Below are 26,961 nucleotides of genomic sequence, written 5' to 3'. Positions count from 1 at the left end.
TTATCTTAGTGAATGAAACATTGCAAATCCATCCTCACACCGCCTGATCACAGCTGGCCCTTGACGACATCAGCATCAGTCGGAGCAAAACCAACTTGGACTTGCAAAACACACGCGCAGCATACATTCCGTACTTATATGAAATAAAAAGAAGCAAATACAGAAACACAACTTGTTTTATTTCTTTAAAATATTGTGTGTATCACCTAACAGGACAGCAGTACTTTGCCTACACACAAACGTATACGTACATTCTAGCTTTAGGCTTCTTTTTTACTTGTTGATATCATTATTAATATTTTTATATAAAAAAGTATCCAAACTAACAAAGACGTGTGAAACGGAAGTCTCTCCTTCATGCCACGCCCTCTTTGACAACTGGAAATGCTCACATGCCACACCCACACACACTTAAATCCCATCCCTTTAAGGCCCCTTGAAGATGATTTCAAATATGTTAGGAGTGTTGTAAAGAATATAAATATAATTCATTCATGCCATTTAGGCAGACAACAGAAGTAATTGTGGGAGGATCGCATTTAGGATGAAAAAAAAAAAAGAATATTTGACACATTTCAAAAGCAAAGCAAAGCAGCAATGATTTGATTCTATAAAAATCAGTATGAGCATTATTATGATGTAATGTCCAGTGTTATCTTTATCAAGTCAGCGGCACATTTGAGGGAACCAGATTTTCTCATGATATATACAGTGGAACCTCCAAGGTTAAGTTTTTCTCTTTATTGGAAAATTGAAAAAAAATAAAATAAAAAAAATAAAATAAAATCAAAAACATTTTGGGGGATTTTTTTTTTTCCTTTAGTCGATTTTTTTCCATTTCTGTTTCTTTAAAATTACGAAATAATTCAAATTTTTTACTTGGCAAAATAAAATAACTAAACATACAAAATAAAGTTCACAATACTTGACCATAGAATGGGAAATGGAACTTACTGCGAGGTCGGAATGTGGTTCCCCATCCTGGCTGCTCAGTTCAATACAGCTAAAAAAAAAAAGAAAAGGGATGGGTACATTCACAACAGCATTAACGTGAAGAGACTCACCTCCCTGGCACGTGCCATCATCCTTCACAGCAGCCTTTGTTGTTGATTACTTTTATACTTGTAAAGTATAACTTAATTACCTGTAGCGTGGTGGCCATGGGTTCTATGAAGGCCATCTTGACCCAGCATGAGATTATTTGCATTATTTCTGACAGAGCTGATCGATTGATTCATTCAAATTTATTTCTCTGGGTCTTTTTTTTCCAGCAGCTGCCATAAAGCTACAGGGAGGAGGTATTTTACAAAAGCACAGGCAGCGCTGATAATTGAAAACTCTTAACCTCTCTCAATGAAAATGTCTTCCAACCTTGACACACCACAGATACCAGTGTTACAAAAAAAAAAAAAAAAAAAAAAAAAAAAAAACGGCATGTCAATGAGACTTCACTTTCACCCCCAAAAATTGGAGGTGTTGTTTTAAGGCCTACTTTGCTGCGTGGAAATAGAAAAAAATGGGACATTTGGAGGTTCAACTGTATGTGCCATGTAATGTGACACTTTGGAAAACAATATGCATCAAACAAAAACACCCAGTCAATAAAAACATCCAAGTTACATTAACATAGTACGAGCGTGCCCACAACATCAATTATCTGACACATAGACAAATAATCTATGGAGTTAATGTTAGAGCAACCAAGAGGAGGACGGACATTTTGTTTGGTGAGAATCCAGCCTGGCCTGGTCCTGAAAGCTAAAAGACCTCTTAAAAAGGTCCGGGCAGGATTCATCAAGGCACACCAGCACAGACCACGAAAATGACACTCGCCAATTTGACCCAAATTGCTTGAAAAGGATGTGTGTGCGTGTGTGTGGTCACAACACGTAAAAATACAGTAAAAAGCACATAGTGAAGAAGCTGTGCGGGGTAAGTGCATGTGGCTATAGCGTTGGTTACGTGATGAGTCACATGATCTAATAAATACACAACTTTTGTCTGTTTCTCTCATACACACCACGCACACACATAAAAGACATAAAGGCACATTGCTAATGCAGTCGGACGTACAGATGAGCTCTTTCGTCCACGTTGACACATAAAACATAATATAACCCTTCGGACCAACAGTACCAGTAAAAAGGTACAACATTTGGTTTTTCAGCACACACATCCATGTTGTCCTTGTCTAATGGAAAGTATGTATTATACATTTTGTGAGCTTTTTCTGGAAATCTTTTTTTTTTACAAATTTGGCAACCCCCCCCACCCCTCTCCAAGCACCCAAACAAACAAAAAAAAACACTACAAAACTTTGGAACCTAATTCTTTTTCCATTGGACAGGGACGCATACATGTTATGATGTTGTTGTCCACTGAAAAGCATCTCTAGATCTTGCCTACGTTTCATGAAAAACTATTATTAAAAGCACATTTTTGTGATAGTCTTCTTGCTATGAAACGAAAAAATAAAAATAAGACAACTTTTTTCCAACTGCCATTCAAATTTATAATATGATAAACGATAAAATGACAAGTGACATGTTTGTGATTTCTTGGAGATGAAAAGAAAATTCACAAAATTACAAATAAAAAAATAAAAACATTTGCAAAGAAGGTTTTTTCATTGGACAACAACACGCATAGACAAACTATGAATCGCCATAATTTTCATTTCATGAACAAAACGGAATCACAAATATTCCTGATAAAAATAATTGGGGGGGATGGGATACAAATTTAAAATCACCAAATTTTGTAAATACCTAATTTTCATTGGACAGCACACATAGTTTTTCATTGGATAGAGATAATCACACACACATTTCCATATTGTTGTTGTCCACTGTTAAGCAAAACATTGCCAAAAGTTTATTAGTATCGTGTAAAAAAAACCCAAACATTTTTGGCTAAAAAAGCTGTAGGAAAAAAAAAAAGTGTGGTGTAGAATATTTGGGCACAAATATATGGAGCTTCATGCTTTTCATTGGACAGCAACACGTAAGACTTCCAGCAGAGGGTGAAGCATCATGTACAAATGTTAGAAAAAGAAAAAAAGGGGGGGGACAGCGGGGTGTATAAAAACAACGTTTGGGGACAGGGGGAACGTTCTGGGCTCAGGTGGGCGTCTTTGACCCCGCCCACCCACAGAAGACGGTCAAGTTCCGTAAAGCAAGCATTCCTCCTGCAGCTTTTCTTTCAAGTACTCAGACAAGGGAGAAAAGAGGGGGGTCCAACATGGACCAATACTTGAGGAGGAAGGAGGAAAGGGTGGGGCGCAGCTTGGATTAGCAGCAGCTGGGCCAACGAGCATGTGCGTGCAGACCCTTGCACACAGCGTTTCTGTAAAAATTGCCACATGACAAAGAACTTTTCGAGATGAAGAAAAAAAAAATTGGAGTCATCCTATCAAAAACATGATCAGAAAATGGTGCATTTCTCCAAATTGCTTCATTTTTCTTTTTATCAAAAACGATTTGGGGGGGGACAAAGAGACAAATCCTCAAAATTGTTCACCATGGGTTTTCAGATGTTCTTTTCTCTCACGTTTTTACCACCATTTTATTTTGGAAAATAAAAAAATAACAGTATTATATATTAGACATTTCCCCACCCATTAGTTTTTTTTTTTATTAAAAAAAGATTTTGGGGGAGAGAAGACAAAACATTACATTTCTTCCCCTTTTTTTTCCTGTGATATTTAAAAATAAAAAATGTATTAAAAAAAAACAAAAACGTTTTTTTTTCAGAAAAAGCTTTTCTCCAGTTGTTTTGCTTTTAAACATTAAATATGAAATATATTTAAAAGAAAATACATCAAATTATCTTTATCCAGTTTTTCAGATTTTTCTGACATTTGGGAAGATTAATAAAATGTTTTATTTTCCCCAGAAAACCTTCATTTTTTAATGTATATAGAAGCTTTGCTATTTTTATCCCAAAGACATTTTCAGAAAATTTCGATTTTCCCAAATTTGTTAAAAATTTTAAAACAAATCAAATAAGGAATATTTTTGATAAAAAGAAAAGGTAATTTGGAGTTATTTTGTCCCAAAACATTTTCTGAAAATTATATCCAAATGTTCCAAAAATAAGTAGTTTGATTTTTGGGGGATAAAAAGAAAAAAGGCCTAGTTTTGAGTCTTTCATTTTTTTTAATCCAAAGCTTCTTCATTCAACCCCCGAGAAACCAGCCGGCTTGGATGGGCAGTGTGAAAGGGGCTTGTGTGTGTGTGTGTGTGTGTGTGTGTGCGCGTGTGTGTATGTTGGGCTACCAGCCAATCAGGTTGGCCTTGGCCTTCTCTGTCAGCTTGCGTACGCGTCCCTTGGAAGACGTTCCGAAGGTGATGGAGGAGTCCTCAAAGAGCAGCTGCCTCTGCTCTTCCTCCGAGTCGTCCTCCACATACCAGGCTGAGCGTCGCCCCTGGTTACGGGTTCGCATGGAGCCCCCCGCCCCATCCTCTCCCTCCTCCTCGCCTTCCTGCCCTTGGTGGTCCGCCACCCCATCCCTCCGAGTGCCTCTTAGCGTCCGTGGCATAGACGTAATGTCCTCGTGCGCTCTGCGGCTGCTCCTCCTCAGAGGTGAAGGTTCAGGGGTCTCCGAGGAGGTAGGAGGAGGAGGAGGAGGAGAAAGAGGAGGAGGAGGTGGGGGCGGTGGTGTTACCTCCTCAGTTCTGAGGGACCGCGGCCGGCCCCTCTTTCTCGGCGTGCCAGAGTCCGACATGACCGCCGCCACGCTGCCCTCGTCGCCGGTGGATTGGTCGACCTCATCATCAAGGGCGGGGCTGTCACGGTCCGCTTTGCTCCTCCTGCCGCGTTTCTTGCCCGGGGGGCGACCGCGCCTCCTGGAGGGGCTAGCCGGAGTCGGCGGGTCTGCCGGGGGGCTTGCTGGCGGCTCCGCTCGAGATTTCCGACCCCTCCTTCCTGCTCCGGCGGTCAGGTGAGCGCTGTGGCCGTTCAGGTGGGCTGTGCTCTGGGAGGGGAGGGTTTCAGGAGACCCTGCGCGGGGAGAAGTGACACACAGAAGGAGTGTTGAAAACAATCACATCCAACACAAGAGACACACCTACTGTACACAAAAAATCTCCATGATCACATGAGTCAAGATTCCAGTTTATTTGATCTCAAAAGTAAATCCCAAACTATTTTTTCTAGAAATATGCAAAAGAAATACTTCTAAAAAAAAAAAAAAAAAAAATTGTGAAGGAAAAAAACTGATCAAAATGCTTGGAACAGGTTTTTGGGATATAACCAATTCAAAATGTTCATTTTGTGCATAAATAAAAAGAAAGAAAGAAAAATTGCGAATAATTGAAAAACGTAAAACACACTGTAAATATAAAGAAAAACAAATGTTGCTTTTCATTGGAATGCGATGATCCCAAAGACATTACCTGATCTCCGTCTCACAGGGGTCCTCGGTTTCCTCCGAGTGCCTCCCGTCACGCCACCTTCCACTGCCGGAGAGGGCGTCGTCCTCTCAGCTGCTGCCGGTGACGTGGAGGCAGAGACTACGTTGTGAGTTCTCAGCGAGCGGGTTGACTCTAGGATGGAGACAAAATAAATCAATACACACATACATTTCGTTAATTTTTAAATGTCCCATTTTTATATTCCCCCCCCCCCCCAAGACATTTTCCGAAAACTGATTTTCTGAAAATATAGTTTTTCTTTCTTAAATTAAATATTTATAGATCAGTTTAACAGCATATTTTGCCCAAAAATAAAATTTGAAATTTTCTCCGTTTTTAGAATTTTAACAATAATGCTGTTTTTAAAGAAATTCTGTGAGGGTTTTTTTGTCTTGTTTTTTAAGTCCAAAAGAAAGTTCTATAGTTAAGAAAAAGAAAAAAAACAACTCAACAACAATCAATTGTAGATGTTCTGACCTGTAGCGCTGGCATTGTTAGCAGATGCTGACGAGGGCGGCGAGTGTGCAAAGTGTCTTGCGGCGCTACGCGTGCGTCCCACTGCCGGTGCGTCCGTCTTCCCGTTGAGCAGGGGAGGCGTGTGCTTCGGGGGGAGGTTCTGTCTCAGGGAGGGGGGCCGTGAGGGAGGCGGCGAAGGCTCACGCCCTCTGGTCACTCGGGACGAGACGCGCCTCTTCCTCTCTGGGCTACGAACAGAGGGCAGGTCACATGACTGTGGTTTCAATTGGACTACAACCAGTTTTGGGAGTCACACCTGGACGCCGCGCTGCTGGGGGGAGACTCGCTGCGGCGTCGCCTCTTGACGTGCCGCGTGGGTCGCTGGTCGGGGGTGGTGTGCCGGGCGTGGCGCTCGGCGGTCCGTCGGGTCAGTTTCTCCGTCAGGCCGTGGATGGCCTGGTAATCGGCCAGGACGGAGCTGATGTGCTCCTCGAAGAGCGCAGATAGCCTCAGGCTCATACTGTAGATCTGAACACACACAAACACGTCAGTAAAGTATTATATAGTCATTTCAGTGGGAAACATTACTTTGATTTGTGAACGGAGTCTCAGAATGAATTCACTTTGCGTACACTGGTGTGTGTGTGTGTGTGTGTGTGTGTGTGTGTGTGTGTGTGTGTGTGTGTGTGTGTGTGTATGCGTGCGCTTCTCTCACCCTGGACTTCTTACTGGGCGTGTACGCTTTGGAGTTGCTGAAGATGAGGCGCACATCCTTGCAGAGCTGGATGGGCGTCTGGTACTTGCCTGCAGTCAGCGTGTTGAGGACAGTGCCAAAGTCCATTGGAGAGTCAACGATCTGGAGGTAATCCTGGCACAGTAACAGTGTGGATTCATGATTACTGAATGACCATACACATGCACATGAACACCAGAAAATAGGTATCTTACTCATTTCAGAGTCAGAAATAAACAGCGTAAAAAAAAAAAAACATTGACAAGCTGTCATGTGGATGTTTTGGCAACAGGGGGTGCTAGAATACCTAATGTAAGATTTTACAAAATCTCATCTGTTATCTCACGACAATCTATTCATCATCCGATACACCAACAGACATGTTTTTTTTCCTTCAAATGTATAGCATTGCCACATCACAAAATAAAATGATATGACAATATTGTCCTTATTTTTCATGATATTGTACAGTACTCTGCAATTACCAGTCCTACTTGTACATCATTAAATAAAGCACGTTGTACGTACCGGATACTCCTGCAGGTCGACGGGTTCTCTGAAGGGCTCAGAGTCCTCGCATTGGAAGATGAGGTCCAGCAGCTCCTTGCAGCGTCCTCGCCACGCTTGGGGGTCGTACGAGGGCGGTCGCGTGCGCAGACGCCGCCGAGTTGGACGCCGCTCCTGCGCAGGACATCGTCATCACAAACAATGAGACAAAAAATGGGCTATTAAGACACGATGTAGGTCAGCGGTAACATTACCGCATCAGAAAAATACTTTGCGTTGAAATGAGGCTTTATTCCTAAAAGGTATACATCATAATACTGTCCTTAATCATTCAATTAATAAATGAAACGTTTTGCACACAGAAGCTTAACAACAATAACAACTGAATAAATGTTTAAAAACAGTTTTAAATAGTGCAAATACGTATACTACCGAACTGTACTCCAGCTGCTTCCTCGATTGTGTCAAATGTTTTTTCCAAAAGTCTTAACTTAGTTTGCATCCCCCGCCCTTTTATTTGAATTCATTCTAATGTTTGATTGTATTTCACATTGTAATTGCATTTTATTTGACCTTGTGGTTTTGCGTGGAGGTTCCTGGCGCACTCGTGTCCTCGTCGTCGTCCTCCTCCTCCTTCAAGCAGAACAAATACATAAATCTTCATATTCTAAATTCGTATTTAGTTGAAGCTTTGAGAAACACACCTCGTCTTCAGAGTCAGAGAAAGTGGCCTTCTTCAGAGTTTTGTAGAGTGGCATCAAGTCTGTCACACTTTGGTCCCTGAGAATGGAAAAACATACATTCAATTTTAGGTTCATTTCATAACATAGACCATGGCACTTTTAATGGGCATCATGAAGTAAAAGATCCTTAAATACATAAAATTACCCATAAATGATTGAAAATGATTTTAAATAAATAATGCCATTGATTAATTCCAAAGATTGCGAAAGAAGCTTGCGGACACCCAACTCACTTAATGAACTGCAGCATGAGGTCGGAGACAAACTTGGCAGTGGTGACGATGAAGGAGCCCGGCTCGTTAAACGTTTGCGCGTTGTGCTCCACGTAACGAACTTCCCACATCAGAGACGACAGTCGTCTAAAGTGAGCCAAAGTGCACACACACTATAAGCCATTGCGCTTGATCCTATGTCACACACTAAAGTCGCATTGCGATACCTGTAAAAGCGGTTGACCAGCCTTTGGCGTATGGTGCTGAGGTCCGTGACGTAAGCCACCACCGTGCAATAGGTGGGGTACGCTTGAAGGTCCACCGGGAAAGCAAACGGCGCCGCAATGTCTGAAAACAAACAAAATGGTTGGTGTTGAAAAAAGAAAAAACATGGAATCGTATATCTGGATAAAAAAATAAATAACATTAAAAAAAGAGCAAAAAGCATAAGCCACTGAATATAAGTTCAATGGTGGAATCAGCCAACTCAGACCAACAAAATGATATTCTGATGTAAAATTTTTGTATTTACTTATGCATTACTTTTTACTTCCCGGAGTTGACCCTGGTGGAGTTACTTAGATGCAATTTCAGTCAGTCAAAAAGCAAACCAAAAAGAAAAAAAAAAAAGAGACAAATCGGACTGGACCTGCAGTGCAAAACCACCTTTTGAGAGCAGGCAGTCATCGCAGTTACACTAAAAAGTCACAAGAGGGAGCCATTGGAGCAGTTTTCAGGCGTCATGAAACTGACTGCAGGCTTCTTCAGAAAGTCAAATTTAACCTTTACGGCACCATTCCTTAACTTTTGTTGAAATAATTAATCGGGCCAAGGATGGCTGAAAAGGTATTTCTATTCGAACACAGGAAAGGAAAGCTACATTTCAAATTAATTATAATTGCGACGGCAAGTATTGCAGACGTAAGTCTCTAGCTTGTTTTTTCCCCCCTTTTTTCTCCCTCACTTGAAGTTTTATCCCATTCACGTTTTTGTATTTTAAAATATTTTGTGTGTGCAGCTGTTTTTTTCTGTATGAATAATGTTAGTCAAACAGTACAATTATGGAGGCAAATGTTCACAATGCTAATGTTCTGTAAGACTGTATTCTTGATGTATATTTGTAGATATGTACGGTGTCATTCTACCACCCCTCCCCGCCCCCAACATCACACAAAGGGTTAAAGCAACACTGCAGCCATTCTATCATGCTGATGACCTCAACATGCTGACTCGTGTTACGAGAAGCAGCTTAGTTTAGCATGACAAAGCTGGAATACGGCAAGGCGGGATGAGAAACACCACCACGACGACGATGTCCTACCCAGGGTGCAGAGCTGGTCGATGGCTTTGATAATGCGCTCGCACTCGTCGGCGCGCGTGCGGCATCCCCATTCGCCGTCCAGCGGCACGTAGAGGAGTTCGCGGTGCTCCTCCTCCGTGAGCGGAACACTCGTTCCCAATTCATCGGGGAATGACGCTGAGGAAGAAAACAAGCTTTGGAAAAGCGGGACTTAAAAGACGCTGGCTGTGTGTTGCAAGGACTCACCCTCATCAGGGATGAGCTCCATATCCCATGGACTCATCTTCTCCGTGTCGCCATTATCCCAGCTGGAACCACGAATGAAATGTTAGCAACAGGTTTTTACAATGCAAATTTTAAAATGTATTTCTCAGAACATATCCCACTCCATGTAGGGTTTTCGGTAAATTTGCCGCATTTAACTTCGAATGTAATGTCCTTTTAGCTATTAAGATTCTAGATGGACTACACACTAGGTAACAAATGTGAGAGAAAGCCACACAGGGACGGGGAAAACATACAAATGAAACTCAGATACAAACGTCAACCTTCAGAGCTACGAGACACACATGCTAACCACAAGACCACCATGTTGCCTAAACATTTTCCCATCATGTGCGAGAACACTCAAATATGTGTGCGATGTTTACCAGACATTGTAGCATAGAAAGAGGCTGTCCGGGTACCGCGACTGGTACGGCTCGTGACTCTCGATGGTGCCGAACCACCAGGCGTCGTCGATCACCGAGCGAAACCTGTCACCTGCACAGAAGGAGATCACGCCTGAAGTGCATCCGCTTCACTATAACAAACTGCACGTTGACACCTTACCAATAGTCCACTGCCTCTTCCTGGCATTGTCAAACTGCTGCCGCAGCACCAGGAAGTCGATGACGTCTGGCATATCGTGGTACCTGTGACAAAAAAGTATCATATCATATAATAAAAAACAAAAATGGACGAATTTAAAGGGCAGCTCAGGATCTTTACTTCATGGAGAAGGATCCTCCAGTCAGTTTGCCGGTATCCGGGTCCAGGAAGGCCAACTTGAGGCAGCATAATGTGGGCAAGCCCACCTCATACTTTATCCCCACAATCTTCATCAGCTCCTGCTCCTGACAAGCACAACAAAAAAAAAAAAAAAAAAAAAAAAAATCGCTGGGTTTTCACTCAGTCCTGTTACACTATCATCTTAACCCCTCTGAAACATTGACTCTATTCTTACGCGCAGCTCCATCTTGTGCCAGGGTTGCTTCTTAGGGTTGATGCTGTAAATCTTCTTTTGTTTGGCCATCTCCACATACGCCTCGTGGCCCTGACGGAAGTAGTACAACTACACACACACAAACACACACAGCATTACCCAAGATAAAGCAAGTTGTCAAACAAATAAATACCTCACCTTTAATAAACACTCCCATTTTTTCCCCATCATGACTTAAAGATTTGTAACTGTAGCCCCACTGAACAAAAATCAAATTAGATTGAACAAATGTATTTCTCTCTCTCTCAACTGGCTAAATGCGGACTCTTGTGACTAACATTAAATTGAACAAAATCCTTACTTCACCCCAAAAAATATTCCTCCTCTCACATGGCTATTAAATGCCCGTGAAAAGCGAATTTTTCCTCCGGAAAATATCAAATCTTCACATACCTCGTCTCCCATCTGTGGAATATAAGGACACCTCCTGGGAATCAGGTCCGTGATCCAGGAAGAGGGAAGCCACTCCTCCAAAGTCAGCCCTTGCTCCTGAAACTCTGCTCTCTGCCAGACAACATACTTCATTTTCTAACAAATATGATTCCTTTTTTTTTCATAATATTGAGGGGTTTTTTTCCTTTGAAATGACAAACCTTCCTCTTCTCCTTTGGCTGCTTCTTCTTTGGTATTGCCCCGTCCTTGTCGACTTTGTCCTTCTTGCGTTCTTTCTTGGGGTCACGCTTCTTGTCGGCGTCCTCTTCCGAGCTGCTGCTCTTCTTCTTCACCTTCACGCTTTTCTTGGGCGGCTCCAAGTTGATGCCTGCGTCGGCCGTCCAGTCCGAGTAGTCGCTGGAGTAGTCGCTGTGCGGACAAGACAACAATGTCATGGTGGAAGCTTGTGTCCTCGTTTGCATATATAGCAGTGCATGCAGACAGTCGCAATGATATATGCCGCAAACTTTGAACTCGGGCTCATCATTAGCATTAGCCAAGCGATGTAGTTGTGGTATAAGGAGAAATACAAAAAAAAAATCCAAGAATGGGGGAAAAGACAAACTTGTTTTGAATAATGTCATTTGCTTTCTCTGTAAGCAAAGGGGTAAAAAAAAGCAATCATTAAAAAAGGAAATTGGTATTTTGTGGAAAAAAAAAAATCTGCTATCTAATTTTAAGGTCATATCACCTAGCCATACCTTGAACTGCTGTGATCATCAGGCCACGGTTCCTTTTGCTCCTCATCCTTCTCCTCCTCTGACGAGTGCCCGTTGATTTGACGCACCTCGGTCTCGCCCTGTTCACACACATGTGAAGAGGTGACACAATCTGGATTCGCTCTCATTTTTCCTGAACGCATTGCAGAGCTATCGGATCTGGACTCGGTGTAAAGTGACTCGGACACTGGTACATAAAAATGTGATGAGGGCATCCGTGGTTCAGCTTGTGCTAAACATACTCAAACATTGATCAGCTGAACGTGTCCACTCAAAAGTAAAGAAACAGTCAAATTAAGTTCTCTTGCAAAAGTTCCAATGCATTTTATTGTTCATCCTGAAATTTCACACCAAAGCCCTAACCTTTTGTGAGTAGTGCATGTCAAATGAAAAAAGAACACTAATTTGCCCTCAGAGGCTGTTTGGATGTGTCTATAGGTGCTGCTGTTTTGGTTAGCAACGAATTGGAACTATTAAATACTCATGTGTGAATGACAATAGTTGAAATAAGTGGGGTATTTAAAGTCACCACCCTTTTTTCCTGAGGGTGAAAAGGAAAAGGAGGTGTTTGAGGGAGGCGGTTATTTTTCTGATGGGGATGAAGCATTTGGCGACCTCTATTTAAGGAAATCTGCCATGTTGCATATCTGCGGCCTACCTCTGAGACGCTTTCGTCATCGTCGGCCACCTCGGCACTCTGGCGGCTAGTCTCCTCCACGGCCGCCCGGGTCTGGTAACCGTGGTTACCCTGACTCCGCCTCCCCTCATCAGACACAGTCTCTGAAGTTGGATGGACCTGCAAGCCAAGAATTGGCAAAGGTGATGCCATCGCAACTCGTTCCATTAAAAAACCATTAGTGGGAAAATAATCAGGTTGGGAAAAAAAAAAAAAAAAAAAAAAAAAAAATCAGGCAAGGTAGACACCTTAGTCAAGGTGAGTGTGTCGCTTCTTATTACCTTCACGAAGGAGATTTTGTCGTTATATTGGATCCAGACATGATCCGGCTTTTTAAAAATCATTACAGAGTAGGTGTTGCTTGTGAAAATTCTAAAAAAGATGTATTGACAATTTCTTCTAATTTTTCAATGAATAATGCCTTAATTATCACTATCTCTACGACAAATTCATAAGGGCATCTTGGAGTATTATTATCCTTCCCATGAAAGAGTCACCTTGTGGAGGCCTAATCAGACAACATATTCATTCTTGCAAGAGCATGTATCCTAGTAAAAATGTACATCCAGTATTTCAATCAACATGAAATTGGGTGGACATAAAATTATTTACTCTTAAATCTATTCAATAGCATACAAGCATGAAGAAAAAGTGGCATTTACAAACATGATACAACTTGTTTGCTGTGCTGTCTTTTGTTATACAATATTTCAGAGGTTTTTACTTACTCAACTGCCATTTTATTTACTGATGTTATTTTTCACCAGTAAATAAAATGAAGGTATACAATTTGGTAAGGATTTCCATAGTTGGGCCTTGGCGGACGTCTGTGCCCCACAGAGTGCCATTTGTCTATTACACTGAAAGTAAAAGAACGTGTCTTGACTTAAAAAGTCTTACTCTGCTCTCCTTGGGCAGGGAGTGGATGGTGCGTCTCCGGCGTTCCGACTGGTAAATGTTGATCTCCTCCTCCCCTTTGGCCTCTCGCCAGTTCACCTGTTTCCTACATGACCAAAACAGACACACACAGTCAGCACACAAAAGCATCCTCGGGACAACAAAGTCGACAGTAAAACCCGGTGAGGCCGTCACTGCGCTGCGCTGTTGTTGTTTTTTACCTGACAGACGCATCTTCCAGCTCAGGCACCAGCACCCGGCGGCTCCACGCCACCAGATCTCCCTCGGTGGCCATCTGGCTGCGCGGGGCGTTGCTGTGCATCTGCCGCACACCCTCGATCTGCCCGCTGCGGCGGAGGCCCACGTTAGGCGGCGAGTGCACCTCTGTCGGAGAACCCACAGACCCTAAAGGATAAAAAGGTAGACGAACCGTTATTTTATCTTTGTGATGGTTGTATGATGTTTTACATGTTTGGAATTGACTTAGCCTTAAAGCTAATTCACAAGGCATGAATACCTCTGCTGACTCGGGAGCTTGCGGTAATAGCAGCAGCGGTAGCAGGCGCAGTAGCAGCAGGTGTCTCGTTTGAGCCCAGCCTCTGGTCCTGTTCCTGTTGTAATCTCTGGATCATGGTATCCAGAGGACTGGGGCCATCCACTGCCTGCTCGCTAACCACTTGGTTTAAACCTGGTAAACAAACAAACGAAAAAGAAATAATTGAGAATGAATGCATGGAATCTATGGAACTGTGAAGTTTGTTCCATTAGCCCTTTACCTTTTAATGTTCTCTTAATTATGTGCAGTCAGTAAGTAGCATCAAGTGGCTTGTTAACTGACATTAGAGTGTAGTTCCCCTAAAAGCATCTCGTTAAGCAGATAAAAAGCGGGATAATGTTCTTGTCTTGGCGGATGACTACGATGTCTTTCAGTCTAACTGGAAAGGCGCAGTCGTCGACAACAACGACGTATACCACCAGATGACCTCTGAAGAATTATATTTTTCAACCAATTATTTAATCAAATTATTTTTTTTAAATGTAAATTTTACTAATAATTTGGTGCTTTATCAATTACAATGGATCAATTATCAAATTATTTAATGAGTTGGTATTTAGTAAATTAATATACAGTATTTTAAATTAACCTACTTTAGGAACAAGTAGCTACATTTATATAAATGATGTAAATGATCAGTGGGAAGGATTAAAGGAAAAAGCGGGCCATACTTTGTTCAGCCCCTGCATTAATCCTTCAACATTGTTGCTATGACAACGACATGGCACTGGTACCCGAGGAGGTGACGCCCATCTGCGGAATGAGATGCTCGTCCCGGCAGCCCTCCCGGCCGGGCACCAGCCGCTGGTATCGGGGCGGATGGGGGTTGCCGTCCACGTCCACCAGGAAGGGGGGCGGCATGAGGTGAGGCGCCTGCTGGGTCTGCTCGTCCAGCACGTAGTTGTTTGCGTCACGGATTAGCGGCCGGTAGTCAGTGTGGAAGAACATCTGGTCGGCGATCTTGAATATGGCAGATCAATGAAGTCAGGTGAAGTCAGGTGACGTCACTATGTGTGTGTGTGTGTGTGTGCCCCGCTTGAACTCACCTTGTCATACTTCCCGCTGGAGCCGAAGCCAAAGATGAGAAGGTGACCGTGGGAGTCGGTGGCGGCAAAATGTTGCCCGTCCGGACTACACTTGCAGTCAAACAACGCCCCGTGGCCCTGACCCTCGATCTTGGGACATGTAGGCACTCGTTAGTTTATTAAGTACACCACTATGAGTTAAAAGTGTCACTTTCGGCTTGTCTCATCACATCGCCACAGGAAGGTTTCCTATGGCACAGTGTGATGCTGTCGAAATGTTTTAGACACTTAAAATATTTTACTATGTTTACATCAATTTCCACCCTATTCACAGCTGTGAATAGTTGCTGGAGCGATGGCTGCCAGTGTGCATGCCTTCGCTCAGTGTATTCATTTGTTCATGCAGTCCAGACCCCAGAATCAAAGTAAAACATCTGCATCACATGTGAGGAGGACAAACAAGCAGAAATGCGCGATCTTTTCTTCCAGCGCCAGCTCACCATATTGAAGTAGGATCGAATCTTGACGCCTCTGGCCAGGTCCCACACGATACAATTGCCGTCGTGCCCCGCCGAGAATAGGATGCGGGGATCGAAGGGGTGTGGCTCCAGGACGAACACCTCGTCCTCGTGACCCTGCCCAGATGGAGGTTAAACATTCCTACGTGGCACCAGGACCTTGAAGGTGTCGTTCGCCCCGGAGCATTTTTACCAACATCGGTTACAATCTGACAGCATTTTATGTAAATGTACTGGGTCGACTGTGTACAGACAGTTGTTGGGGCCCTAGGCGGGAGTGTAAGGGAGGTGTTTTTGTAAAATTCAGCCACCGTAGCCAGTTTGACTTGGCAACATGAAATTTGATACACATGTCTATCAGAAATGGGCCCAACAAAAATGTCTCATGAGGTCTTTCCTGAAAGATACAAAAAGTATGACAATTTGGTATGAAGTTACCATTTCAGGGTCAATATTCAAAGGTCCTTCAAAAATTTAATATTTTTCAAATGCAGCCCCTGGGGCCAGTTTAACATGAAATTTGGAAGGCATGTCAGCCCAAAAAATGTTAAGAACTTGCCTTAAAAAAATAAAAAATAATAAAAAAAATTTAAAAAGCATTGGAAGTATGCCCTTTTGTCTTGAAGAGGTTTCAAATGGTCTTCAAAAACAAACTTGAACGACTTTTAACCATGTAAAAAAAATATTTTATACTGCCATTTTTTTAATGTACTTAAAATAGGCATACGTACTATCAGGACGTGAACAAGGTTCCCGCTGATGGAATTCCAGACCTTCAACGTCAGGTTGTTGGCTGCTGTTATCACCGTGCCGTCGTGACGGTCCCACGCCACCATGGTGACCTTTAGCTTGGTGACCTTGTCTTCTAGTGGTGGTGGGTTGTACTTCCTACAGGAAAAGCACCAGTTTAAATATTGAAAATCATTATTCATCACGACAAGCTAGGTGATTATTTGCATGGAAGCAAAAAAAATAAATAAATTGTGTAAATTAAAAGAGCTCTCGTTCACGTTTTGATTTGACATTGGCACACACAGTACCGTGTTACCCCGCTAATTGTAGTTAATTGTTTGGTTTGCAGAGCGATTACACGGCTGTGTGTATTGCTGTATGCTCCGTTTGTATTGTGCTGCTGCCCTGTGTGTGCTAAAGTTGCAGATATTTAAAGGTTTATAGTTACCGTAAAGTCGAAGCTAATTTCCATTAGCTCATCTATGGCGTATCGACTGAATGGTGCTTTGAAAAAAACTGGGATTTGCTGAGTCCTCTACATACCCTGGTAATTTAGTCTGCATGTCTAGCAGGATGCTCCTCCAGCCTTGTGGCTGCAGCTGCCAGATGCGCGCCGTGCCGTCCCTGCTGCCACTCACAAACCTTAAAAAAAAAAAAAATCAAATAAAAAATAATCACACACATTTACTTCCAAAAACAATAAGTAAACACAACACAGTTCATTTGATCTAATAATTAATGTGTATCCAGTTCATGTACAGTATTAGTCACTGAGTGAAAGCAGCATTTCTACTGTGCTGACAAGTCAGTTAATTACAACACCCAGAGCTTCCATCATAATAAACCTGCACTGTGTGCACTGTAAAAAAACAACAACAATAACTCACTTGCCACACCAGCAGACAAAGAAACTTACCGGTCGCTGCAGTGTGAGAACTGGATGCTGTCAACTTTGTCCTAGTTAACAAAAAATAAAGAGCCAGCATGAGTAGGACAGCTTTCCGAATCATGGTAGTTCCTCACATAATGGCCTCGGCTCTCAGACACTACACCCCAATTCTTTACTACATGAACACATAACGATGACTACTCAAATACACAGCAGCCCTCCTTAGGTTTATAAATACAACATGATTTCAATGTGCCTCCCAGGTATTTATTTGCTACATATCTTAGTTTTTTTTTTATAATATAATTCTTTTATTAATTATTTCCTATTTTTCATTTTTGAAAACCCAAGTTGTGTTGTATTTGCACCATACAATGACAACAAAGGCTTTCTATTCAAATCTATCTTTCTTTTGCCACGAGCTAGCTTGACAACGACATGCCATGTGCTGTTAGATGTCTTTTACCATTACACACTGCCTGAAAGCGGAGATAGCATCTGTAAAGCTGACATTTAAAGCATTTAGAATGAGAAATGTACAGAAAAATAAGAGATTAATAAAGTCATCTTGTCTAGTAAAAACCTTACCCCTAATAGATGCCTGGCACTCCCTGCAGTTGCGTAAATAAAACCCCCTGGTCATTATGTGAGGAAATAAAAGTGCATTTGTACAAATAAAAGCTTCCCCCAATACAAAACAATAAAGAATCCATCTCTTCAATGGATTTACTGACTGAATGGGACTCCAGTTCTGAGATTTTCTCTGGTTGTCCTGAGCCAAAGTAGTACACTCTGATGATGTGATCCGTGCTTCCCGTCGCCAGGAACATCCCTCCTGTACGCAGTCACCTCATGATGTACAATATGCAGACGTGTTCTTTATAAAGAATAATTTGAGAATAAGCAGTTGTTTACCTGCGCTGAAGGAGGAGCACATCATCTGGACGCCGGGTCTGGAACGTTCGGTGAACTTACTAGGCCTCTGACTGGATGCAAGAAAAAAAGTTGTCAACAAAGGGTGCCAGTGATGCCAAAGGAGGGAAAAGTGCCATGACACCAATTGAACAGGAAATGGAACAAACATATGGAAATAAACTAACACGAACCATATAATTAATATAATATCACCTACTATCCGGCATTACCTATAAAATAGGACTGGACGAGTTTGGAAAAAATAATCATTATTATTTTGAGATTAAAATCACGATTATTAAGACGATTATTCATTTGATTTCAAAACTTAGTATTCATTCAATTGCTAAAAGCAAACTTTATAGGGGCTCAATTTGACACGTCACATGACAAGAGCGTTTTAATAAAGGCTGGCCCTGGAACAGATGAATTCATTTTACTCACATTATTTCCTGGGGGGGAAAGATTACACTGTAGTGCACAGTCCATATGTTCATAATAATGTTATTATTTATGTACAATAAAGAATAATCTAAATGCACTCATTACAGTGCCAGCTGTGTCTCACCCAAACTTGAGTGTGCGTGCGTCCCACTGCCAAAAGCAGATGGTGCCGTCAGCGCCCGTGGAGGACAGGTAGCGCTTGGAGCCGCTACACAGAGGAGAAAACTGCAAACACAAGCAGTTTATCAGCATAAGCTGATATAATATACAGTTCTCTAAATAGGAAGCAAAGTATGTAACCTAACCTAACCATATCATTCGTTTTCGAACAAACGTCCACTAGCTTACTGCTATCGTATAATGTGAAACGTTATAGACAGGCTAAATGAAATTAGCATACATTTTATCGATACTATAAACCATCAAACAAATGATTTTTTAACACACATGGAGCAGCAACACATACAAACTAACAGTGCATACAATACTCACTGGCATGCAGTAAATTATCTTTGCTATACAGAAATAACAAATATGGCTGGAGCTGAGTTGAATGGGACATGCTGAAAGTAGTAGCAACACAACAAAAAGCGTTGGGGACCTGCTCTGCCTCTTCTTCTTGCTTTTAATTACAAGTTGCCTGTTCTAGTAGATTTAAGTACTACAATGGTATGTTGTGGCACAGCATGAATCTGTGAATCCTTCTTACAGCCGGGGAAAAAAAACAATCACAAAAAAAATGGCCTCAAGGCAGACACACCAACACCGGATGAATTTCCGAGACATGAAGAGACCATCAAAATTAAAGGGGGACAATTAAAATGAAATGAGACTGGGTTAAACTACGGGTATAAACAATTTTTTTTTGCACTGTTGGGCATATCACTTTTGTATTTTGGGGGCTTCTTTTTGTCTTGTTTGTTCAAATTCTATTAATCCCAACCATGTAAACACAGGATTTCACACTACTGTGAGATGTGTTTTTTTTTTTCCTTTCCATAAATATGACAGTATAAATCATATCTGTAGAGAATGAAGAGTAATGTTTTTACTAACATGGCATTGTACGTATGTCCGAATAATGGTGCGTGATAGTGGGCGGGGGACACTATACACTCATTATGCAGAAGGGGGCTCCTCACCTGTAGGGAAGTGATGGACGCGGCGTGGCCCTCCAGCACGGCGAGCGGGGCGCACGTCTGCAAGCACCACACGCGGATGGTCTTGTCGCACGAGCCGGCGGCGATCATGGTGTTCTCGTGGCTCACCGCCATGTCGGAGATTTCGGCGGCATGCCCGCGCAAGGTCGCCAGCAGACAGCCGCTGTCCGTGCTCCATATCTTCACCAGGCAGTCATCGGAACCCTGAAGTACAAGACGGAGAAAGGAGTCGGTGCATCACAATGACTATAAGGTAAATAAATCGCAACTAACCAGAAATACAATAACATTCAAAATGTGTGGTATAATAAAACAAAATTTCCAAGAAATGTACACTATTTTTATGTACATTGTAATTTACTGTAATGTGCAATGACGTTTACAGTCATGCTCCTCTAGCAGTGCACAAACTAATCTTATTTCAAGAGTTGCGGGAAGAGATTTATTTATCTGGGAAAATTGCATTCTACTCCATCGTGATGTTCATTTGATTGATTAACTGATCAGCCCTGCTATGGATCTGTTCTTTTGGAATCATCCAAATGATGGCTTGCATCTAAAAAAACTTGTATGTTGTAGGTTCACTTGTAACTCAAGGCACCGCTGTATAAGGTTAATTGTTAGAGAGCATCAATCGCTCACAGCTGCATTAATGGAATAGTCGAGGAAAATAATCAACATGTCCGCCACAAGGTAAAAAGATCTACAGTAAATATGATTAGGAACATAGACTGCAAACTGGTGGGGGGGAATGGTGAAGGAGACGGAGGATGAATGTTAATTCTGGCATTTATCCAGCAAGCGCCTCTGAGGAAACACTCTCACCCTCCAGTCGTGAGGAGGAAAAGCGGGAAAAAGAAAGGGGGGGGGGGGTTAGGGAACGGAACAAAGGAGGGGCCGCACGGGAAGAGAAGAAAAAGACGGCGAATACAAGCGAGCCCAGGAAATGTACAAACGCAACGAGAGATAACAGAAGAGTCAATCTAGCACCCGTGCGTTCACCCTTGAACAGTGACCACCCCCTCCTTCCTGCTGCTCAGCCATTTTTAGACATTTTAGGATGCAAAAGCTGCAAATGGAAGCAGGAAGCATGGAATAAAGCTTAAATAAAGTCAGACAATCAGAAGACAACAATGATGAAATAAATGGCTTTTTGTACACGGAATCATGGTACAATGACACTGACAAAGCAACCCCTAAAATGGAGTGCGTAAAAATGTGGCTCACTTTAGTACCCTTAACGTTTTTCATGCCACAAAAATATTTGGGCACCAAAAAATGACACAGTACTTTAGTATCCTTACCAGTGTTTGACCATGGAACCACAAAAACACACAAGGCTGCCAAATGTGGTACAGCCCACATCTGTTGAATTGGGTGCCTAAATACTCAAGGTTACACAAGGTCAGACTTACGGTGAATATGCGTCGTCCTGTCCTGTCAAAGGTGACGCAGTAGACTGAGGAAAGGTGTCCCAGGATCCTCTTATGCATCTTCATGTGCTGATAGACGGCGGTGGGCACCAGTTGGCGCAGGCGGTAAGAACCATTCAGCCGCCGGCCGTGGCTGGTCTCCACTGGGACAACGAGTAGAGAAGACGCATGATGTGAGGATGCGAGACTTACGTCAAGAATTTTTAAAAAAAAGGTTGGGGTTTTTTTTTCCCCTCTTAGCAGCTCCCTAAACCTGTTTACACTGAAAACATGGTGGCAAACAGATGGGAGGTAGTTTAGTAAAGAGGCGCATTTGGTCAGTAGTTTGGAATTTGTGTGTGTTTACAGCTTCAGATAGCAAAAACAGCCCGCTGCAAAGCAAGTTTAGAGAAGTCAAGGCATTCTTAGTATCGTTGCGTTTGTGGGATTTAAATTAAGCAGAAAAATCATCATGTATTTTAGTCATCCATCTCAGAGGGCGGCCATTTTGCCACTTGCTGTCGACTGAAAACGACATCACAGTTGCTCAGGTAACGACCGTCGCGGCTCACTTGTTTTTTGGGTTCGGTCATGTGACGTTCATTAGGCAATGTGATGACATTTTCAGCCAAGAGCAAATTGCAAAATGGCCCCTTGAGATATAATGAATCCAAAAGGCGTGATTAGACTAGTGGGGCCGAACAGAACTTTATTTATTTATTTATTTTGACTTCGCCCCTCGATAAATGCGGCCTCAGTGTAACGTATACCATCGGTGACTCTGAGTGACCACTATTGTTTTGAATGCAACAAAATCACAGGTGTTCTTTACCAATGTTGGCCGGGCTCCCATAGATGATGGGAGGCTCTGGCGGTCGTCCACAGTGAAGCGCCGCCAGCGCTGAACCCTTCCATACCACATGTTTACAACCTGTGCGACAAAACAACAGAAAAGACGTCTTAGGCCCTTGCGCATGGAAAGCATGTGTGTTTGGTCTAAGTGGCGCGCGTCAACTCACTCTTGCTGGTGCGGAGGAGATTCTGCCGGCCCGCCCCCAGCAGGCTGGTGAGTCCCGGCACGCTAGCTGGGACGTCCCGCTCAAGTAGAGGACACACCCTGGAGCACACGTGCAGCAGGTGCTCAGGACTGATGTGGCGGTACAGCTTCACCTACATGATAACACAAACCACTGTTAGATGGGCAACCAAATCAAAACAATCCACAACATTCATATTTGCAGTGGTGTCTTTGGAGGGAGCATCAAGAAAGTGACATAATGAATGAGGTGCCTTAATACATTTTGAGAAGCCAATTCATTTGGGATAGACCCCCAGTAGTGAGAGAAAAAAAACCGAAATTATGTTGAACACAAGATGAATGCAACAAACACACTTATACAACTTTTACAAGGACAATTTCAATATAACTTCTGAAGAACTTTCAATGCGGCATTCAAAAATGTTAAATCAATTATATTGCACCTGCACATAAAAGTGATTCAAAAAGATTATTTTGCTTTTTGAAGATGAGAGATGGAGCAATCAATAAAGGCAACTGTTACATTACAGCCAAAGAGAAGAAATTAATCAGAGGTTTACGTCTCTATTTCATGTTTTATGTGTCATCTAAAACATAAACTATGCTGTGCCAGTGAGGCAAAAAAAAAAAAAAAAAAAAAGGAGCCATGTAGTCGAGGAATTTCAGGGACGCAAGGGAACCTGACAATTTTCCAGGGGGGGAGAAACAAAGAACGTAATATACATTATAAAGGACATGAAGAAATTCTGTATTTAGAACATAATTAGCCAAATGTGTACCTTGTGTTGCATACAAAACTACAATTCATCCATAAATCGAAATGGGACTACCTTTGCTTAGCTACATTTATGTATATTTAATAAATGAACAAATGTAAATTTACAATACATGTATGATTACGATGCAATATTTTTGTAATCATCACACAGTATTTACACTGTTTTCGCACTGGAGTGGCATCATGAGTGTTTCACAAGGATTCAGCACCTTTTATTTTGAAATAAGACTACAAATGTCACAAGTTTTGTTTCCTAAGTAAATTATATTAACCACACACGACCTGTGCACACATTCAAATAGCGTACTGATATGCAACACACGTGCGTGCGTACACACACATTGTCCATCTCTTATCTGAGCATTAACAGCCTGTGTAGCACACACACTCACACATGCACAATTAATGGCCGCCCATAATTACATCCAACATCATTGCTGGTACCAGAAACGTGATCAGCATTTCACAGTGCACACACAGACATTAACAATTTTCTCTGCACATAATTGCAAAAGAAAGCGTCTTCATAAATGTCATTTTCCATGCAGCACACGAAAGCACAGCACCGAAAAATCAAACATTGTCAAGATGGCTCAGCGTTCACTAAAAACATTTACATAAGCTGCATAAGCATGTGCAACTGTACATCCCCTCCTTGCATAATAATGCAAAATATGAGTATTTCACTTAATTAATGCATCTTAACTAATTACCCCCCCCTAATTAATAATGGTAATTAATTCCCATCTCCATCCTAAATACACAAAACACTTGGGAGGTACAACAACAACAAAATATTAACAAAGCAAATTAATAATACAAATGTGAAATCACAGAAAGATATTTTTCTTAATAATTAAAAGCATTTCCAGTATTTTTTCAAGAGAATAGTAAGAGGCAGGCTTGGATTGACAGGTGGTGGGAGGGGCACGCAGACAGAGCGAGAGAAAGAGAGAGAAGAGGGGAGAAAGACACTACGCGTATATACTTCATAATTCCATAAACATTACACTTTCACATACTCTAAACCCCCATGTATAAATTTATAATGCTCGCGAGTGAGTGCAATGCAAATATTCATGGAAGAAAAAACACAAAAAATGCATATTAATAGTTTAGAATAACTGATTAAATCAGATAATCTGATTAATAGCAAAATATGTACATTGCACATGTATGCCTTGCTAAATGTAGTCAAACACGTGGGGATTAGTGTATTCTCTCCATTCTCTAAAATGTCATATGTGCTTTTTAATTAGCATAATGTGAACATTAATTAACTGCAATATTTGGACATATGCAAATGGGGGCACTAGCTCATCTGTAAGGATTTGGGTTTGGGAATCTGAGGGTGACGGTCCAAGTCCTGCTACGTGAACAAATGAAAAATGACGACTAGTTGCTGGAGAGACACTCGTCTACTTCTAAACTACTGTTGAGGTACCCTTGAGCAAGGCACCAACACCACCAATAAGTGGTGTCAGAGTGAACTGTAGTGGTTTTACTCAGAAATCTCTCCGTGCGTGGCTGCAGGTGTGTGATCTGGTTTTCCGTGTGGTGTGCAACAGCAGATTGAGAGTTTAATTTCCCCCTTGTGGGATTCTAATCAGTAAAACACGTTTAAAAATAAAAAATAAGAGTTGAACGTTACCTCTCATCTCCATGTCCAAAGTAAAATCTCCAGGGAAAAAAGTGCATCCAACAACGGCTTTGTGTTTTCCTTCCTTCTGAGTGTCAGATAATAATCCAGATCCAATCCAAATATGAATTGACTTGAAAAAAACGAGTAAAATAATCCAGTTTGGATCTGAGGAGGAGTGTTGTTTGTGTGCATAGAGCAAGCTGGAAGTGAGCGAGAGTGAGAGACTGTGCTCCAGTCCAGTTCAGCCTGCCTGCTTGCTTGCTTGCCTGCCTGCACCCACAACACTCGTGACGTAGCAACAATTCCACGAGCGTTCAAACTCCACTTTCCCCTTTAAGCACTTGCGTGGGACACCAATTGGTTGAGGATACCAGGTCCTGACCCCCCCCTAAAAATCCTCGTCTAAGCCCTAGTATTTATATTTTAAAAAAACACACATATTTTAAGTGTTTTGCTGCTTGCATGGGGGAAAAATGCGGGAAATTCAATTCGTAAAGTTGCCGTGTGAAACTTTCTCCTGCAAAAGAGAGAAGCTCCCTTACCAAATTGTCATACGTCCCGGGGTGTTCCTGCCCGGTCCAGTCCAACCTCCTGGGCAGCAGCTACACACGAAGCAACACACGAAATATTTTAAGTGTTATCATCATCAAAAGTGTTGTTTTGAAGAAATATCCAAGAGAAGTGAAGCAAAAAGGCGACATTGCAGCGCCCGCGCATCTCTTTACTCCACTTACCTCCTTATCCTCCACCTCCCTTATCAGCGTCTGAAAATGGATTAAAAAAAGACAACATGACGCCTCATGGCCGCCTTGATGTGATCCAAATGAGCCCCGAAATTCTCAAAACACCAACCTCGGCTGCTTCTTGGCACGGTCCGGCTTCTAGAAAGCGGGCGATTAGGAAGTAGAGCTCTGGTGTGGGTCGGAGGGGAGAGAGAAGAAGCACGGGGGAGCTGCGTTACAAGAGGGCTACCGATCGCGGGGAGGGAGAAGGGGGGACATAAACCACAACCTCGGCCCGCTCCCCGAGCTCCGCTACTCACCAGAAGTCAACTGCGCTATGTGCGGCCTGTCTGAAGCCATGTTTTCGGCGTGCTTCGGCGGGGGCAGCGCCGGAGCCGGAGCCGGGCCGCTGGGTGTCGGTGGCTGCCCTGTAGCTGTCACTGTTTATCCACCAGGAAGAGGCTGCCTCCATTCAGGCGCTCGAAAACAGACCCGGCTCGCCTCCGCTCACGGTGTTCCTCCGCGCGGCGACGAGTCTAGTGCCCCCCGTGTGGGTTTGCCTGCCAAACACCGCCGCAAGTGACAGGGACACAAACCATCCGCGGATACATGTTTAAATGGGTGGAAATGTTTATTTTAACGGTGGGATTTTAATTCTATGTAGGTGTTTTCGGCCACATCCCCCTCCCCCTTCAAAAAGGAAAAACGAGCCCTCGGCGGAGGGATATCAACGGTGTGTTTCACGCATAGGCCACTGTAGAGTGGAGCTTGTAATGGCAACCTACTCGAGGAAGAGAGTATTTGTTACTTGAAAGTCGTCGATACTTCACATCTAGACGACGTTTGACTAGATAATGAGCAACGATTGAACATTAATCGAAACGCGTGTGGACACAATAAAAAAAAAAAAATAGATGTACAACATGGCTGCCGAATCCGCGCGAGAAGGCTAGCTACTCCTTGAAAGACAACTTGGCGTCGATGTTTGTTTGCTCAAGTGTGCGTTTCGTGTTGGTGTTACTCGAACAAAATGTCTCGCGAAGACACTCGCCCTCCTCGGGAGCCTGCTCGGCGCGGAAGAAGTCCATCTCCTTAACGCCGCCTGACACTAAAATGGGGGAAGGGTTGTTGTTAGCGGCAGTGGGGGCAACGACGTAGCCTAATGAAGGAACACGTGAGTTAGTGGAACAGAATAGAAACATTGGAGTAACATTTTGCCAATTATCACGGATATACCGAAGGGACACTTACTCCTGGTTCTACTAAAACAGCTTCAATTCATAAAGTGACTCAAATACACAAATTAACAGTTGTTGGCCAATACAAGTTTCATATCTACCGTTCAGTATACAGTACATAATCACTGTAAGATTCACCGATAGCCTTGCTCAAAGGCACATAAGATGTCCTCTGTAAGGGAAATGACATCCTTCGGTATTCCCCCATGATTTTGAAAGTGTTCCATGTGGTGTAGGTCTTGACCCCGTTATCCAGCACTGAGGCCAAGACCTTTTAGCAAAGTCGTTGTAGAATGAGTTACATTCTCTTAATAGCAATATTATTGGCAACATGACAGGATTTCCAAAAAATCAAAACCCATTAAAATGCAAATGCAATCAAAAGTTTGGTTGGAAAGGCCACTTCAACCAGCGTACAAGAGGGCAAGTATTTTTAAAATTGGATGAAGCATAACTTCCAGAGAAATGAAGCTTTTTGTGTGGAGGGGGAAATTAGTCTTTTTGAGGATTATTTTTTAGAAAATCTGGTCAAAACACC

At 42.5% G+C, this 26,961-nt stretch overlaps 1 protein-coding gene across 1 annotated transcript; it reads right to left on the bottom strand.

Annotated features, from left to right (window-relative positions):
• Nucleotides 1-158: 158 nt before the first annotated feature.
• phip (PHIP subunit of CUL4-Ring ligase complex) lies at nucleotides 159-26,289 on the bottom strand. Its single transcript, XM_086018928.1, has 40 exons — nucleotides 25,506-26,289; nucleotides 25,316-25,374; nucleotides 25,198-25,227; nucleotides 25,006-25,065; nucleotides 22,024-22,174; nucleotides 21,837-21,935; nucleotides 21,008-21,168; nucleotides 19,575-19,796; nucleotides 18,557-18,657; nucleotides 17,989-18,059; nucleotides 17,808-17,908; nucleotides 17,101-17,141; nucleotides 16,728-16,826; nucleotides 16,184-16,340; nucleotides 15,435-15,569; nucleotides 14,956-15,084; nucleotides 14,644-14,869; nucleotides 13,871-14,041; nucleotides 13,575-13,758; nucleotides 13,357-13,459; nucleotides 12,439-12,576; nucleotides 11,763-11,860; nucleotides 11,223-11,430; nucleotides 11,023-11,133; nucleotides 10,591-10,698; nucleotides 10,356-10,480; nucleotides 10,197-10,279; nucleotides 10,016-10,127; nucleotides 9,612-9,673; nucleotides 9,387-9,542; nucleotides 8,293-8,413; nucleotides 8,087-8,212; nucleotides 7,815-7,890; nucleotides 7,684-7,743; nucleotides 7,132-7,284; nucleotides 6,586-6,738; nucleotides 6,187-6,398; nucleotides 5,892-6,118; nucleotides 5,397-5,546; nucleotides 159-5,001 (listed from the first exon to the last, which is right to left on the bottom strand). The coding sequence occupies exons 1-40, from the start codon at nucleotides 25,543-25,545 to the stop codon at nucleotides 4,274-4,276; spliced, it is 5,547 nt and encodes a 1,848-aa protein (XP_085875054.1). The 5' UTR covers nucleotides 25,546-26,289; the 3' UTR covers nucleotides 159-4,273.
• Nucleotides 26,290-26,961: the final 672 nt, after the last annotated feature.

The sequence above is a fragment of the Filicampus tigris genome, chromosome 20, assembly GCF_054856515.1.
Source record: "Filicampus tigris isolate MCC_2025a chromosome 20, RoL_Ftig_1.0, whole genome shotgun sequence".
Taxonomy (NCBI): Eukaryota; Metazoa; Chordata; class Actinopteri; order Syngnathiformes; family Syngnathidae; genus Filicampus; species Filicampus tigris.
This window is presented reverse-complemented; position numbering and strand designations above follow the sequence as displayed.

Bases quoted from the DNA above. Each gene is read 5' to 3' on its own strand.
- phip (XM_086018928.1), bottom strand. From the start codon at position 25,545: ATGGCTTCAGACAGGCCGCACATAGCGCAGTTGACTTCTG. The intron at 25,375-25,505 runs GTGAGTAGCGGA...GACCCACACCAG, and splicing joins CATAGCGCAGTTGACTTCTG to AGCTCTACTTCCTAATCGCC. The intron at 10,128-10,196 runs GTAAGGTGTCAA...CCTTCTGTGCAG, and splicing joins GAAGAGGCAGTGGACTATTG to GTGACAGGTTTCGCTCGGTG.